The sequence below is a fragment of the Podarcis melisellensis genome (genome assembly GCF_964234715.1).
Source record: "Podarcis melisellensis genome assembly, chromosome: 13".
Classification (NCBI taxonomy): domain Eukaryota; kingdom Metazoa; phylum Chordata; class Lepidosauria; order Squamata; family Lacertidae; genus Podarcis; species Podarcis melisellensis.
Genome location: NC_138545.1, coordinates 3,899,616 through 3,917,564, shown reverse-complemented (window position 1 = coordinate 3,917,564; position 17,949 = coordinate 3,899,616). Strand labels below are relative to the sequence as shown.

Below are 17,949 nucleotides of genomic sequence, written 5' to 3'. Positions count from 1 at the left end.
GGGTGAATGTGACCCCGCATTGAGGATCTCCTAAGGAGTCTCGCCGTGGCATTCTGCACCCACTGGAGTTTCTGGGTCAGTCTCAAGGGCAGCCCCACGTAGAGCAGTTACAATAATCCAGTCTGGAGGCGACCGTCGCGTGGATCACAGTGGCCAGGTCAGGGCGAGAGAGGTGAGGGTCACCTGGCCCCCTGAAATTGGCCTGATCCTGTCAACTGTCTTCAAGTTACCAGGGGTTTTTTGGGGGGGAGGGAGATCTCTAAACTCTTGGATTTTGAGAATCTGTTTCCCTGCTTCTCAATCCAGATGAACAGTATCACCTGCACGGTCCCCCTGCTTGCTCTCTCACCTGCTGCCAAACGGTCTGCTTCTTTGAGATGGAGAGAAAATAAGAAGCCCATTTCTCCCTCCCTTCCTTTTTTATTCTGTTTACTGTTTCCACATGCTCCTCCTCCTTGTCGATTAAACCCCGTGAGGTAGGTTAGGCCGAGAAAGGCAGCGACTGCCCCCCCAGTTGAGCTTCAGGATCTGAACCCTGATCTCCCAGCTCCTGAGGTTCAACACTCTCAGCGCCAACGTTTCTCAAACCCAGGTCCCCCAGCTGCTGTCGGACTACAACTCCCATCACCCCTAGCAGGCAGGACCAGCAGCCAGGGATGATGGGCGTTGTAGTCTGACAACAGCTGGGGGACCTGGGTTTTGAGAAGCGCTGCTCTAACCACTGTGCCACACTGCCATCCCCTCCCACCAGCTCCTCGGCCAGGCTCGCCAAAGGTCCCAGTAACAGCGCGCGTGCGCACACACACACACACACGGCATACGTACTGCACTTTGGTGGCGAAAGGCTCCAGTCCGGCGTAGCGCAGCGTGGGAGACAGCAGGACGCGCTGAGGATCCTCGCGCCCGTGGGAGCTGTTCTCCTCGGGCTCGTGGTACCCCCCGCTGCCGCCCCCGCCACCCACGCCGCCGCCACCTCCGCCGTTGCCGCCTTGTGGGTCCGCCTTGACCGGGCGGCAGCTCAGGATCGATGTGCTTCCTGCGAAAAGCGAGGAGGAATAGACACAAGGTGGAATCAGCCTCTCCTGATGGGCTTACGTTTTCAGTGTCTAGGCTGTAAACCGCCCTGCGGTCTTTGGATGAAGGGCGGCGTATAAATCTCATAAATAATAATAATAACAACACAAAAAGCAAGACCGGACACCATGGATAGGCAAACTAAGGCCCGGATCTGGCCCAATTGGTTTCTCAATCCGGCCCACGGACGGTCCGGGAATCAGCGTGTTTTTACATGAGTAGAATGTGTCCTTTTATTTAAAATGCACCTCTGGGTTATTTGTGGGGCCTGCCTGGTGTTTTGACAGGAGTAGAATATGTGCTTTTATTTCAAATGCATCTCTGGGTTATTTGTGGGGCCTGCCTGGTGTTTTTACATGAGTAGAACATGTCCTTTTATTTCAAATGCATCTCTGGGTTATTTGTGGGGCCTGCCTGGTGTTTTTACATGAGTAGAACATGTCCTTTTATTTCAAATGCATCTCTGGGTTATTTGTGGGGCCTGCCTGGTTTTTTACATGAGTAGAACATGTCCTTTTATTTCAAATGCATCTCTGGGTTATTTGTGGGGCATAGGAATTCGTTCACTTTCCCCCCCCAAAATATAGTCTGGCCCCCCACAAGGTCCGAGGGACAGTGGACCGGCCCCCTACTGAAAAAGTTTGCTGAGCCCTGCCCTACACAATCTCTTGGGGATGTCTAGATTGGAAACGGTTCCCCCGCTTAGGTAGCCCTCCGAGGTTCGAGTTAGTGTGTGCTGAGCTTTCCACACATGGCTTCTCCTTGTTGCCTTTATTTATTTTGTTAAATAAATCACAACACAAGAGCAGTACAGTGGTACCTTGGTTCTCAAACTTAATCCGTTCCGGAAATCCGTTCCAAAACAAAGGTGCGCTTTCCCATAGAAAGTAATGCAAAATGGATTAATCTGTTCCAGACTTTTAAAAACAACCCCTAAAACAGCGATTTAACGTGAATTTTACTATCTAACAAGACCATTGGTCCATCAAATGAAAGCAATAAACAATGTACTGCAGTCACACAATCAATCAATCAATCAATCAATAGCTGGACTGGGTTCCACACAGTCACAAAAAAGAGCAGCAAAAACAAAAACACAAATTACAGTGGTACCTCGGGTTACAGATGCTTCAGGTTACAAACTCCGCTAACCCAGAAATAGTGCTTCAGGTTAAGAAATTTGCTTCAGGATGAGAACAGAAATCGTGCTCCAGCAGCGGGAGGCTCCATTAGCTAAAGTGGTGCCTCAGGTTAAGAACAGTTTCAGGTTAAGAACGGGCCTCCAGAACGAATTAAGTACTTAACCCAAGGTACCACTGTAAATCGCAAAAACAGACAGACCTCGGCGTAACACTCAAAACGGAAGTGTGGCACTCAAAATGGAAGCATAACACTCAAAATGGAGCATGTTCAGCTTCTGAAAAAAGTTTCCAAACCGGAACGCTTACTTCCGGGTTTGCAATGTTTGGGTTTGAGTACCAAGGCGTTTGAGAACCAAGGGACCACTGTATGTCATATGTGTTGTTGTTCCTCTGAGGTTTGATTTGCCTAATTTCAAGACCTGCTAAGGAGCAGGTGGTGGTTGTTATATGTAAAACCACAGAATTCAAAGTGGGTGTGCTTCCTTTTCCCCACGAAATCTCACGGGATGCGGTTTCCTAGGAACAAAATTTGGGCTGTCCGTCAAGCGGGAACTGCCCCGTGACAGTGACAAAGGCATTGCGGAGGCAGAAGTTGGCATCCCCTGCCCCAGGAAAACACAACCTGGGCACCCCCTTACCTGGCACCAGCTCTCCTTGATCCAGCATGCGCCGGACGGATCCGATGCTCGTCCCGTGATAGGCCATGTGCCATTTCTTACAGGTGCTGCCCACCTCCAACCGGGGATTCACCCTGCCAAGAGGAGAGGAAAGGGTTATTTCGGGGGTGCGGAGGGGGGGAATGAACCCACAGAAAAGAAGGAATGCAATAAGTGTGAAATCCTGCGAGAACAAGATGCTGGACTAGTGGACCACTGGCCTGAGCCAGCAGCAGTCTTCTGATATCTACCGTATTTTCAGCTCTATAGTACACACCGGACCATAGGACGCACCTTGTTTTAGAGGGGGAGAACAAGAAAAAAAACATTCTCCCACTCTCTGCTCAGCGCCCCTTCAGCGAAGCGGGAGGAGAAACGGAGCCCCTTCCATTTCTCCTCCCGCTTGGCTGAAGGGGCGCTGTGCAGCTCTCCCTCTCTGCTGAAGCCAGGAGAGTCTGGAATGGATTGATCTGTTTTGCATTGATTTCTATGGGAAAGCGCACCTTGGTTTTGGAACGCTTTGGTTTTGGAATGGACTTCTGGAACGGATCAAGTTTGAGAACCGAGGTACCACTGTATAGATGTTTGCCAATTTGCTCGGTGTTAGGCCCGCCCCCCGGCTTTCCAATCCAGCCTCAGCAGGTAAAGGTAAAGGGACCCGTGACCATTAGGTCCAATAGTGGCCAACTCTGGGGTTGCGGCGCTCATCTCGCTTTACTGGCCGAGGGAGCCGGCATCCAGCTTCCGGGTCATGTGGGCAGCAGGACTAAGCCGCTTCTAGCAAACCAGAGCAGCGCACGGAAACGCCGTTTACCTTCCTGCCGGAGTGGTACCTATTTATCTACTTGCACTGGTGTGCTTTCGAACTGCTAGGTTGGCAGGAGCAGGGACCGAGCAATGGGAGCTCAGCCCGTCACGGGAATTCGAACCGCTGACCTTCTGATCGGCAAGTTCTAGGCTCTGTGGTTTAACCCACAGCGCCACCCGCGTCTGACCTCCGTACCTGAGGTTAAAACGGCACCACCCGAAAGGCAGCGCGTAGTCCCGGGGAGGCTCTCCCCGCTTGTAGTAGGCCTCGTCGCCCCGGAGCTTGTGACACGACTCGCAGTAGCAGAGGCTGAACTTGGGGTCTTCCACGAAGTAGTCATCTGGCGAAAGAGATTGGATGAGGCAGAAGAAGGCAGGTCAGAAAAAAACAGGGGAGGGGAACCCAAAATATTCCCCCGCGCATTCTATCACGAAAAAGAACCTTTGGCAAGGCTACAGCATTCACATTTTGAAAACGGATAAAGAGCAAGCTGTTTTAGTGCAGCAGCGCCTGAACTGTGGAACTCCCTGTCTATTGACATCACTCAAAAGCATTTGTTTGCACCCAGCAGGTTAGAAACTTATATAATAATAATAATTTATTATTAACTTGCTGCGAGGACTCAGCTACCTTCGTCAAAAAACAGTGTTTTGAGTGCGTTATAAACATGCAACGGCCGATGGCACTGGAGAGCAATAAAAAATAAAAAATATTTCCGATTTTCCATAGCTGTTTTCCCCCTTTTGTTTTAACAAATTAATTTCTGACGTACTTATAGCGTGTTTTTTCCTGTGTGTAGATCCCCCCAATCAGATTTTAGTTCAAAGGCCTCCAATTTTTTGTTAATTTTGCTTACAGATAATTTTATTCTTTTATCTGTTTTGTAAACTATTTTCAGGGTTGTTGCTGTTGTTTTTACAACCAAACGATGTATAAATTTCATGAAATAGGCAGATAAGGCCACATTTGCACCACACATTTAAATCACTGTGATATCAGTCCTGGCTTCGGCCCAAGGAATCCTGGGAAGTGTAGTTTGTTAAGGGTGCTGAGAGCTGCTGGGAGACCCCTCCTTCCCCCTCCCGGAGTGGTTTAACAATCAACCCCTCTTCCCAGGGAACTCTGGGAACTGTAGTTCTGTACAGGTGCATTGTTCCTGGCAGGCTGAAGTATTCAATTAGCAGGCTGAAGTATTCAATTACACATCTTTCCTCTTTTTCTAAAAAGTCCAAAATGTCCAAAGGGAACTGGCTGGAGAATAATAATAATAATAATAATAATAATAATAATAATAATAATAATAATAATAAATTATAATTTTTATTTATACCCCGCCCTCTCCAGCCAAGACCGGGCTCAGGGCGCCTAACGCCAGATATAAAAAAATTTAATTGAAATACAACTTTAAAACGTTAAAATGCAGCCTCATTTCAGTGGAAACTCAAATCAAAAACTTTTTTGGGGAGGAAAACGTCAAGACTTCACCAAGGTGAACTATCCAGACTGGTCCTACATGGGCCAGAAAAAACCAGGGAGAAGAGAAAAGAGAAGGCTCTCTCCTAAACAGTTTTTTAATATAAAATAAAAAGTAGCATAAATATAATTTGCGCATGTTCCTAGGACCGACCGGCATGGAATAAATCATGCAAATCTATGCAAATGTGCCTAATTTTGCTCACCAGGCAGCAGCAGGAGGTCTTTGAAGCGGGCACAGAGAGCATGGTATTCACAGGTCTTCATGGTGTTCAGGTCTACGGGGGGAGTCCAGCAGACGCTCTCCTTGATACCTGCAAATACAGGTGTTCAATACAGGTGAGCCAGACACCCACACCTCTCCAGGTGATACGTGCCACCTTTGGCTATCAGAACTTTGTCACGGCTAAAAAACTGGCTGCTGTTTCTTTAATGCTAAAAGAACTAAGTCAACATGAGTCAGCGGCCTACAATGACTCAAGCAACCTTTCACCAAATTGTACCTGTATAGAGTGCAATGACAAACCTAGACAGCATCTTCAAAAGCAGAGACATCACCTTGCCAACAAAGGTCCGTATAGTTAAAGCTCTGGTTTTCCCAGTAGTGATGTATGGAAGTGAGAGCTGGACCATAAAGAAGGCTGATCGCTGAAGAATGGATGCTTTTGAATTCTGGTGCTGGAGGAGACTCTGGAGAGTCCCATGGACTGCAAGAAGATCCATTCTGAAGGAAATCAGCCCTGAGTGCTCACTGGAAGGACAGATTGTGAAGCCGAGGCTCCAATACTTTGGCCACCTCATGAGAAGAGAAGACCACCGAACACATTCTCTTGACTTGCCCTTCTTATGCAGAGCTTAGAAAAATTTTTATAGATCCACTCCTATGTCAATTTAGCTTCCTTCCCTGGAGAAAACCAGGTTTTACACTTGCTGAATAATGTCACTAGAGCTATACCTTCCTTGGTGGCCAAATTTCTTTTTTTAGCTTTTAAGCGACGCAAGACTATAATTGACTGTATTGATATGGGGCTATCTGTTTAGCCCATTTTAGTGTTGGGCTAAGCTCTAAAATCTTCCTGGATGTTTAACTGTGTATTGACAAATGTACTTTTTTCTGACTGACGGTCGAATAAAAGGTTGATGTTGATGACTCCCTGGAAAAGACCCTGATGCTGGGAAAGATGGAGGGTGCAAGGAGAAGGGGATGACGGAGGACGAGATGGTGGGACAGTGTTCTCGAAGCTACCAGCATGAGTCTGACCAAACTGCGGGAGGCAGCGGAAGACAGGAGGGCCTGGCGTGCTCTGGTCCAGGGGGCCACGAAGAGGCGGACACGACTAAACGACTAAAGAGCAACAACATATATAGAGTGGTCAATATTAGTGTTGGGTGTGGGTTGGCTGGATGGTAGAAAGCTGGTTGTGTTTGGTGTGCATAAAAGCTGTCGATCGTGGTTGGGGAAGAAGACTTTTTAAGAATAAAAGCAGCAATACAGTGGTACCTCGGGTTACATACGCTTCAGGTTACAGACTCCGCTAACCCAGAAATAGTGTTTCAGGTTAAGAACTTTGCTTCAGGATGAGAACAGAAATCGTGCTCCGGCGGCGCGGTGGCAGCGGGAGGCCCCATTAGCTAAAGTGGTGCTTCAGGTTAAGAACAGTTTCAGGTTAAGAACGGACCTCTGGAACGAATTAAGTACTTAACCTGAGGTACCTCTGTACTCTGCAAAAATACTCTTTCTCAAAGACTCTTTTGTGCCAACTAAGGTCTGAGGACTAGGCAAAGGAGTAAAAAGGAGGTCAGAACCTTTTCTTTTTCACAACACTGACAAACTGGCACTGTGAGCAGCAGCAAGGGTTGCAAAAACAAGGAAGACCAATCTGGAAAAGCAAAGGGGAGACGGGGTGGGGGTGTTTGCTCACCGTCTACCATGTCTGCCTTCTCCATGTCTCCCTGGTTGTGGGAATCGGCCCCCTCTGCACCCACGGCTGGAGTGTCGTTCGTCACGATGGTAACCTAGGAAGAAAGCAGTGCTTGAGACGCAGGGAAAATAAGGACAGAGATCTGGGAAGAGGAGGAAGCCCCCTCCCGTCCCAGAGCTTCGGGAAACTGGTCTTCAGAAGCCTCTGACCATGAAGGTATTATTATTAATAATAATAAAATTATTATTCATAATATATCGTCCTATACCTGGAGGTCTCTGAGCGGTTCACAGAACAAAATCAAAATATGAAACCACAAAATATATACCGTATTTTTCGCTCCGTAAGACGCACTTTTTTCTTCCTAAAATGTAAGGGGAAATGTCTGTGCGTCTCATGGAGCAAATGTGTGGTCCCTGGAGCCGAATTGCCGAGGGGCAAAAAGCAGATCATGCTTCTTTTTTTTGAAAGAGGGAAGTGGGTGTTGCAAGGAAGCAGCTGATCGGTGGGATTGGGAGAGAGATAAGGGACGCTGGAGATAAAGGAGGCTGCCTGGGAGGGGGGAGGTAAAGACAGCGAACTTGCAAGGAGAGGAGACAGGAAGACTAAAGCAATGAGGAGAGAAATTAGAAGAAAAGGAGGAGCAAAAAACTGCTCCAGTTAAGGAACAGACACTAAGGCAAACAAGAGGGAAAGGAGTGTTGAAAGGAAGCAGCTGATCGGTAAGCGATCGGGAGAGAGATAAGGGACGCTAGAGATAAAGGAGGCTGCCTGGGAGGGGGGAGGTAAAAGCCCATGGATCCTCAGGATTTTTGCATTGGGTCACCTCAAATTCACCATCAGATCACATAGCATGTCCATGGCTACAGCCTGCACCAAAAAAACCCTTGGGGGAAACCCATACCGCTCTCACCTGCTCGCACTGCCCATAGAGGTCGATGAGGACATAGCAGGGGTTCAGGATGTCCTGCGCGGCCACACCCTGGTCCATGCCGTTGACGTAGAGATGGAGGCAGCTACTCGAATCCACCAGGAGGCCCAGCACCGTCCCCTCGGGGCAGGTGTCCAGGTTGGGGCCGTAGTTCTCGCAGATCTGGAGCAGAGGCAAGAGGAGAAGCTGAGTGTTTGGAGAAGAGGAGGCGATCGTCTCCGCGAGGGCAGAGGGTCTGCGCACAACTCCACTGTGAGCACCACCAGCTAGACATGGCGATATACTGAGGATATATCACCATGTTTGAAAGAAGGATGGAGCTATATAGAGCAGGGGTCAGCAAACTCTTTCGGTAGGGGGCCAGTCCACTGTCCCTCAGACCTTGTGGGGCCAGACTATATTTTGGGGGGGAAATGAACGCATTTCTGTGCCCCACAAGTAACCCAGAGATGCATTTTAAATCAAAGCATTCTACTCATGTAAAAACACACTGATTCCCAGACCGTACGCAGGCCGGATTTAGAAGGCGATTGGGCCGGATCCGGCCCTTGGGCCTTATTTTGCTTAAAGGTAAAGGGACCCCTGACCATTGGGTCCAGTTGTGGCTGACTCTGGGGTTGTGGTGCTCATCTCGCTTTACTGGCCGAGGGAGCCGGCGTACAGCTTCCGGGTCATGTGGCCAGCATGACTTAGCCGCTTCTGGTGAGCCAGAGCAGCGCACGGAAACGCCGTTTACCTTCCCGCCGGAGCAGTACCTATTTATCTACTTGCACGTTGATGTGCTTTCAAATTGCTTGATTAGCAGGAGCAGGCTTCCTCAACCACGACCCTCCAGATGTTTTTGGCCTGCAACTCCCATGATCCCTAGCTAGCAGGACCAGTGGTCAGGGATGATGGGAATTGTAGTCTCGAAACATCTGGAGGGCCGAGGTTGAGGAAGCCTGTTCTGAAACAATGTCAACACAATAAATAAATACAGTGGTACATACTCTTCAGGTTACATACGCTTCAGGTTACAGACTCCGGTAACCCAGAAATATTACCTTGGCTTAAGAACTTTGCTTTAGGATGAGAACAGAAATCGCGCAGCGGCAGCAGGAGGCCCCATTAGCTAGTGGTGCTTCAGGTTAAGAACAGTTTCAGGTTAAGAACGGACCTCCGGAATGAATTAAGTACTTAACCTGAGGTAGCACTGTATGGGGGTGAGGGTGGAAGCCACAGAATGTATTTGAAAAGAAGCCGGCCCACCGCCTCCCTCCCTCCGCTCACCTTGAGGGAGTTGTGGAAGACCGAATCGCGTTGCAGCAGCCAGGTGGAGCGCTTGAGGGAGCAGGCTGTGGCGGGGAAATTTAGCCGCTCGGGAGAGCTGCCAATCACCCCCAAGGAGAGTGACGACGTCCACTGCTGATTCAAGGAGTCTATCTGGAACTGAGGACAGACAGGGCAGGATGTGAGCCGAGAGGTTTTGCCACGGGGCGGGGGTAGAGACAGCATGCGAGAACACACACACACACACACACACCAATGCATGTGCCACAGTCTTAACATTGGTGCAACACCACTTACTTATTTTTATTTATTCAATTTCCATACAGCCCTCCACCCGAGGACTGAAGGATGGTGTAAAATATAAAAGCACAAAAAATACTGTATTTTTCGCTCCATAAGGCGCACTGACCCATAAGGCGCACCTAGTTTTTAGAGGGGGAAATCAAGGGAAAAAATCTTATTCCCCGCCCCCCCAATCCCAAAGAGCAAAGAAGCCGAGACAGCGAGCGAGATCCATCCCACTGGCTGTCTTGGCTTCCTCTTTAGCCGCGCGCAACCTCTCCAGCTGGGAGAGGCTGCACGTCCCTATGGCAATACCCCCACATCCAGCAAAAGCCCACAGGAGCCGCGCACCCTTTAAGGAGCGCGCGGCTCCTGCGGGCTTTTCTACGAGTCGGGAGAAGGGACTGACTGGTCGCGCCAGTCCCTTCTCCCTCCTGGGGAAAAGCCCGCAAGAGCTGCGCGAAGCCTGTGTGTGGCTCTGGGGGGGTTTTCCCGCCTGCCTCCCCCCTGCATTCACTCCATAGGACGCACATACATTTCCCCTGGAGCGAAAAATACAGTACATAGCATAGCAGACACAGTAACTCTCCCCATAGATGAGTGGTGTCCATGGCCGAGATGACTGGCAGAATCCGGGACCAAGGAGAAGAGTCGGTGGAAGAAGATTGGAAAAAATTTAAAGTATATCTTCAGAAATATTGTAAAATTAAGGACTGTTAGAAAGATGTTGGAAAAAGAAAATTAGGTGGTTTTGGTAGAAATGATACAAAGGATTAAGTAAAAATGAGTTGATGAAACTGACGAAAGAGACGATGTTAAACTATAATATATTAAATTAAATTACTTAAATGAAAATAAGGTTGGAAGGATTTGCTGAATAAACGATTTGAACTAGAATACAAAATTGGGAGGTGTGAGGAGGTCAAGGAAACAAGTAAAGGAAGAAAGTTATGTAAAGGTTTAATCTGTTCTTTTTCTTTTTTAAGCGAATGTATTTTTATTTCTTTTTTTTTCTTTTTCTGTTGCTGTTGTAGTCTTTTTTTGTATTTTGTATTGTTCTTTTTTCTTTTTGTAACTTTAAACTCTGAATAAATATTATTTTTTTAAAAAAAAACATAGATGAGTGGTGTCCAAACTTTTTTCAAAGAGGGCCAGATTTAAGTGAAGGGCCGTAAGGGCCAACCAAATTTGTTGACCTTTTTTATGGTTGAAGCCGTTGAATTTTTTTTAGGATTGAAGTTGTTGAGGGTTTTTTTAGGATTTTACCCCAGGAAATAAACTGCCACAGGGGCCGAATTAGGCCCCCGAAACGGACTTTGGACATGCCTGCCATAGACAGCATTTATTTAATTACTATTTATTTGTTACCCTACAACGGCCTTTGCAAACCCCATGCCCCCCAGAGGTTTCTGTGGCCCCAAACATCTGCCCTCCTCCTCCTCAAACCCACCTGGAAAAGCTGCTGCGGCGGCAGAGGCTGGGCCACGACCACGATGCCCTGGTTGTAGCTGGAGACGCGCGTGGCCGTCAGGTTGTTGTTGGAGAGAAGGATGTTCTTGCCATGGTTCTCCAGGAACTCCATGGAGGAGGTGGCGGCCGGGGCTTCGTTCTCGCACTGGGAGAGAGAGAGAGAGAGAGAGAGAGAGAGAGAGAGAGAGAGAGAGAGACACGCGGAGTCAGGTAGATGGAAAGAGGCATGTGAAAAGGATCTAGGAGTCTTGGTTGACCACAAACTTGACATGAGCCAACAGTGTGACGCGGCAGCTAAAAAAGCCAATGCAATTCTGGGCTGCCTCAATAGGAGTATAGCATCTAGATCAAGGGAAGTAATAGTGCCACTGTATTCTGCTCTGGTCAGACCTCACCTGGAGTACTGTGTCCAGTTCTGGGCACCACAGTTCAAGAAGGACACTGACAAACTGGAACGTGTCCAGAGGAGGGCAACCCAAATGGTCAAAGGCCTGGAAACGATGCCTTATGAGGAACGGCTAAGGGAGCTGGGCATGTTTAGCCTGGAGAAGAGGAGGTGAAGGGGTGATATGATAGCCATGTTCAAATATATAAAAGGATGTCACAGAGAGGAGGGAGAAATGTTGTTTTCTGCTGCTCCAGAGAAGCGGACACGGAGCAATGGATCCAAACTACAAGAAAGAAGATTCCACCTAAACATTAGGAAGAACTTCCTGACAGTAAGATCTGTTTGACAGTGGAATTTGCTGCCCAGGAGTGTGGTGGAGTCTCCTTCTTTGGAGGTCTTTAAGCAGAGGCTTGACAACCATATGTCAGGAGTGCTCTGATGGGGTTTCCTGCTTGGCAGGGGGTTGGACTCCATGGCCCTTGTGGTCTCTTCCAACTCTATGATTCTAGGCACAGAGGAAGGGGTGAAGTTTGGTGGCAGAGGCGCCTGGAGAAAGTCCCGGCTTTTGTTATTGTGATTTCTTTTATTATCACTCAATCCCAGGTAGGGTTGGGAAAGGACACACACGCCGGGCCTGAACCCCTGGAGCGTTGACTCCAGCCAACGCAGGCCAGGCTCTCCTCACCTGGCACCCTCCTGATGCGGTGGACAAGAATAATAACAATAAAATTTATTTATACCCCGCCCTCCCTGGCCAAAGCCGGGCTCAGGGAAGTTAAATCCAATAAAATTAGGGAAGTTTTTAATATTTAATGCTGTATTGTTTTTAACACTCAACTGGGAGCTGCCCAGAGTGGCTGGGGAAACTCGGCCAGATGGGCGGGGTATAAATTATTATTATTATTATTATTATTATTATTATTAGACGCAGAAGGAAATGATAAATAACAGGACCCACAAAAGGAAGTCCAGGGGATTCCTTGGGATCCTGTTTTTATGATTTATGTTTGATATATCTATGTAAAATTCTGATTTGAAAAACCAAATAAATAAATTTTTACATACAGTAGTCCCTCAGGTTACATACGCTTCAGGTTACAGACTCTGCTAACCCAGAAATAGTGCTTCAGGTTAAGAACTTTGCTTCAGGATGAGAACAGAAACTGTGCTCCGGCGGCGCAGCAGCAGCAGGAGGCCCCATTAGCTAAAGTGGTGCTTCAGGTTAAGAACAGTTTCAGGTTAAGAATGGAACTCCAGAGTGAATTAAGTACTTAACCTGAGGTACCAATGTGTGTGTGTGTGTGTGTGTGTGTGCGCGCACACACACACACACACACACACACACACAAATATACAGAATAATAATTTTGCCCAATATTTGGGGCATGCTCATCGCAAGCACTCACGGGGGTGACTGCTTCCTCCTCCTCTTCCTCTTCGCTGTAGGGCTCCGAGGTGACGGAGGGGGGCTTGGTGCCGTCTGCCTCTTCCAGCATGGTGGAGCTGACGATGGAGACGGACGTCACTCTCCCGTAGAGATCAAGCACCACATAGACATTCTGCGGGGAAGGGGCAGGCAGGGTGAGGGGTGGAGGAATCAAGGGGCTCCTCCAAGCCTCTCCTCTCTAAAGTCCTCCCGTTTTTAAAATAGATATATATGTTAAGATTTTATTAAATTAATTTCAGTTGATAAAATATATAAGTGAAGGAAGAAAAAAGAGGGAGAAAGGAAGTGGGGGAAAAATACAATAATCTGATACAGTGACTATAATCAGCTACATTTCCATACATTATTATATAGAAATATGAATCGTATTATTTGAAGGAAGAGAGAGAGTCTCTTTCATGGGAGTTCACAATACGGTGGAGTCATAAAGAAGTACTCAGTAACATTGATGGCCTGAGTCCAGTGGGTCTCTTATGTTTTTATGGGTTGCAGGGAAGAAGGTGAAGGAAGAGGGAGATGGGAAAACCTAAGAGACCTGATGGATAGAGCCCAACCTATGGATGTTAGACTACGCCAGATTGGCAAAAATGACCGGGAAAATCAAAGATCAAGCGGACAATAAATATAACCAAGAATGAGGAATTTTTTTAAGTTACTTGAAAGAACACTGTAAACAATTGAAAACATTAGCAGGATTTTAAAAACACTTGCAGCGAAGTGAGAACTATGATAAAAAATGAGTTTTAACAAAACATGGAGAACATGATACAATGCAGTTTGAAAAGAATATCTGGGGGAACCATGGAGGGAAGTTGGGGGATTCTGAGAATCCTATTTGTAAAATGATTACGATTCAGGTATGATGTCAAACGGTAAAAGTGAAAACGAATTTTAAAAACACTTTTTTAAAAAAAAGGATAGAGCCCACCTATGTTACCGAATATTTTTAACGACACCACTGTGGATATATTGTTGGCGGCACTTTGGGCAACGAGGGTGGTGTGGCAGCAAATCACGTTTACAAGGAGACTCTCGTCAGATCGTGATGACGGAGACCCGATTGGAAACCGGCCTTCCGCCTTCCTTTGAAAGAAAAACCGGGCATCCCAGTGAGGAGATTTCACCCCTCCCATACCCAAGAATCTCCTGATCATCTCCTGAGGTCTCTGCTGACTCTACAGAGAGGAGGAGCAATGTACTGCTCTCTACTTAATTAGTCAAGTGAGTGAGTCTGTGTCTGAGAGAGAGAGAGAGTCAGTCAGTTTGTCGGAGAGAGAGTGCAAGAGATAGTATTTAGAGATAAGATTGCTGCTAAAAGCAGCTGCAGGCACTCAGAGTAGCATTGATGTATGCTCAGAATATTTAGCTCTGTATATAGTTTGTATTATAGCTGTAGTTATAGAATAAAAGGAGATACTTTACAGAGCTGCTCTCCGAGTGGTTTATACTCTGCAAGACTCTGCAAAACGCTGCTGCGCAACGATTGCATTATTGAGACAGTGAATCCGGTGCTCTCAGCTCCAAGCTGTGAGTCCACAGCACTGTGACCAGTTCCTGTGGGAAAGGAGGTCTCTGGCAGTGCTACCCAGCTCGCCTAGCCCACTCGGGGCTGCAGGGCATGAGTCCAGTTGGTACACTGGCTCAAGGGCGATGCTGACACCCAGGGCTGAGCCAGCAGAAATAGGTTTGTCCTTGCAAGCCACTCGGAAGCCTGTTTTGGCACCAGCGGGATAATAATCCTAATGCCATAGGAGCCTTGTGGGACACAAAAGCAAACAGATCCGAGTGTGTGGCACAGAGTTCCCAAAACTTCAGGGAATAACCGAGGGAGCGAAGGCCACGTTCAGCCTGCACCCGGCCCTTTACCTTGGCCACTCCAGCCGCCGCCGGCCCCATGTCCTCTCCGTCAATGAGGATGTGCATAGTGTCGTCGGTGCAGCGCTTCACCCCCACGCGACTCCCCACCTGTCCGGGAGAGAAAGGGTCACTGTCGGGTCTGCTAGGATTCAAGGCCCCAAATACAAAGAGGGCGCCCCCAACGACCCCAACCCAACCGCAGAGTCCTCCTGGCCTCTCCTCTCTGCTTATTCCAAAGGCAGCTGAGAGGACCCCAGAGTGTGGGGCAAAACTGCCGCCAAACCAACAATTCATGCTTTGCCAGATGGGCACGCAAAGGGGCGGAGGCTCAAAGAGCTTTTCTGTAAAATTTCCTAGAGAGAACTTGAAGGGATGCGAATATCCAGAGTATGGGGGTCAGGTGGGCTTGCTATGAGGAATTATGAAAAATGAAGCAGGCCACTGTGTCCGCTACGAAAGCATTGCGTTGACTGGGTTTGATTTGTTGACAATACAGTGGTACCTCGGGTTAAGTACTTAATTCGTTCCGGAGGTCTGTTCTTAACCTGAAACTGTCCTTAACCTGAGGTACCACTTTAGCTCATGGGGCCTCCCGCTGCCGCTGCGCCACAATTTCTGTTCTCATCCTGAAGCAAAGTGCTTAACCCGAGGCACTATTTCTGGGTTAGCAGAGTCTGTAATCTGAAGTATATTTAACCTGAAGCGTATGTAACCCGAGGTACCACCGTAGTTTCTGATCGAATCCCACAGGCCTCTCCACCTCTGCCATTTGCTTTCTCTACCCTGACAGGCACGTACGTATAAGCGTTCTGAAACACAGGCCAGTTGCTTCATCAAGCATCCTCAGTACATAAAGATAGTAGGTTACTTTGACGTAGTTTAATCTTTACATAGATCTTAGGGGCCAGGAAGAGAGTTCACAATGAGATGGTAAATACTGCCATCCTGTTTCTCCTGTTTATTCCTGTTTATGGCCTTCGGGGTTTTGCTGAATGCATTCCTCCTTTTATTCCTATTTTATTTACTCTGGACTACTAAACCACAGAGCCTAGGACTTGCCGATCAGAAGGTCGGCGGTTCGAATCCCTGCAACGAAGTTCAAAAGCACGTCAAAGTGCAAGGAGATAAATAGGTACCGCTCCGGCGGGAAGGTAAACGGCGTTTCCATGCGCTGCTCTAGTTTGCCAGAAGCGGCTTGGTCATGCTGGGGCCGCAACCCCAGAGTCGGCCACGACTGGACCTAATGGTCAGAGGTCCCTTTACCTTTACTCTGCATGCTCAAGTAGGAAATAGTTTGTAGTTTTAACTTTAACTTTGTCCCCATGTGGGATTTTTTGAAATGCTCAGAGGAAATCTGATTGGTTGGTTCTTATGAACACTGTGTAAAAAGTTCTTTTGTGAATAAAACGACCTGGGCCGAGGGGTGGGCAGGAATTATTATTGGCACCTCCTCCCAGAGTCTTGCTGGTCAAGCCTCGTGGGGGTTCTATTAACCAGAGTCCAATCCTTCCTTGCTTTGGGAACGCTACAGAACTCTGAGATAGCTTCCTTTGTCTGTCTTGGCAGGAAGCTGTAACACTAAGGTTACCAGACGTCCCCGTTTCCTGGGGAATTCACTCACACGAGCAAGGAAGGATAATAATGAAGCATTACATCTTCTCCCAGGGATGCCGGTGGCGCTGTGGTCTAAACCACTGAATTTTGGGCTTGCCGATCAGAAGGTTGGCGGTTCGAAGCCCCGCAACAAGGTGAGCTCCCGTTGCTCGGTCCCTGCTCCTGCCAACCTAGCAGTTTGAAAGCACCTCAAAGTGCAAGTAGCTAAATAGTCGGGAAGGTAAACGGCGTTTCCGGGCGCTGCTCTGGTTCGCCAGAAGTGGCTTAGTCCTGCTGGCCACATGACCCGGAAGCTGTACGCCGGTTCCCTCGGCCGATAAAGCGAGATGAGCGCTGCAACCCCAGAGTCGGCCACGACTGGACCTAATGGTCAGGGATCCCTTTACCTCTTCTTCCAGTGTCTAAATCCATTCCTATGCAGAGGATCCCTTAATCTTCCACCAGGCCTGTCCCCCACACCCAGAAAAACAAAAGCTCTGCACTCACCCCAAGGCGCTCCAGAGAGCACCCGTAGTTCTGCTTCTGGAGGATGCCGTTCCGACGCACCTCAGAGCCTGTCACCAGCCAGGTCACCTTGGAGCGGAGGTCCAGGAGGGACGACGGCAGCCCTGCCACCGTGTAAGGAGCGTCCAAGGGCAGCAGGGTGGTCAGTCCCACGTGGACAGAGCCCGCCCACTTCTCGTCCAGCTCGTCAATCTTCACCTAGAGGGGGAGGGGAGAGCTCAACAGGGCATGTACAGTGGTCCCAATTGAGATAGTTCTTTTCTTGCCCAAAGAAAAGCTTCTGGCGTTTTTTTTACAAAAGTGATTTTAAACAGCCTTCCCAATTCGTTATCTATCATTTCCCAGTAAGCTTTAACCTTGCTACAAGACCACCACATACGATTAAAAAAAAACCTCCTTTCTCTTTACATTTCCAACACTTGTTTGATTTAGATTTACAGTGGCCCCTTGGTTCTCAAACGCCTTGGTACTCAAACAACTTGGAACCCAAACACTGCAAACCTGGAAGTACGTGTTCCAGTTTGCGAACTTATTTCGGAAGCCGAACGTGCTCCGTTTTCAGCGTCATGCTTCCGATTTGAGTGCCATGCTGACGATTTGAGTGTTGCGCCGAGGTCTGTCTGTTTTTGCTATTTATTTTGCGTTTTTGTGGCTCCATTTTCTTGTTTTTGTGACTGTGTGGAACCCAGTTCAGCAACAGATTGTGTGACTGCAGTACACGGTTTATTGCTTTTACTTTATGGATCCATGGTGTCGTTAAGATAGTAAAATTCATGTTAAATGGCTGTTTTAGGGGTTGTTTTAAAAAGTCTGGAACGGATTAATCCGTTTTGCATTACTTTCTATGGGAAAGCGTGCCTTGGTTTTGGAATGTGCTTTGGTTTTGGAACAGACTTCTGGAACGGATTAAGTTTGAGAACCAAGGTACCATTGTACTTATGTTCATATTTAAAAGCATTTGTAAGTCGCATTTGCAATTCCCCAGTCAAATTCAGTTCCAAAACTTAAGTTTTCTAAAAAAAGGAACTGGGGGAGAAGAGGGAGAGACGAAGGGCGGAGAGAGGATCTGGCTGTGGATCACCGAGAAGCATAAGAGCCACAGCTACAATTTT

At 47.9% G+C, this 17,949-nt stretch overlaps 1 protein-coding gene across 1 annotated transcript in view; it reads right to left on the bottom strand.

The window, feature by feature from the left end:
- The window catches only part of NEURL4 (neuralized E3 ubiquitin protein ligase 4), a gene marked incomplete at its 5' end in the record, with an annotated part of 57,579 nt that overhangs the window by 1,593 nt on the left and 38,037 nt on the right, over window positions 1-17,949 (bottom strand). Inside the window, 11 exons of the mRNA XM_081886689.1 lie at window positions 826-1,036; window positions 2,855-2,967; window positions 3,876-4,020; window positions 5,360-5,467; window positions 7,076-7,169; window positions 7,989-8,168; window positions 9,276-9,434; window positions 11,008-11,172; window positions 12,822-12,974; window positions 14,729-14,827; window positions 16,820-17,035. Coding sequence (XP_081742815.1) covers window positions 826-1,036; window positions 2,855-2,967; window positions 3,876-4,020; window positions 5,360-5,467; window positions 7,076-7,169; window positions 7,989-8,168; window positions 9,276-9,434; window positions 11,008-11,172; window positions 12,822-12,974; window positions 14,729-14,827; window positions 16,820-17,035 — 1,643 coding nt within the window. The remainder of the gene's footprint in view (window positions 1-825; window positions 1,037-2,854; window positions 2,968-3,875; window positions 4,021-5,359; window positions 5,468-7,075; window positions 7,170-7,988; window positions 8,169-9,275; window positions 9,435-11,007; window positions 11,173-12,821; window positions 12,975-14,728; window positions 14,828-16,819; window positions 17,036-17,949) is intronic.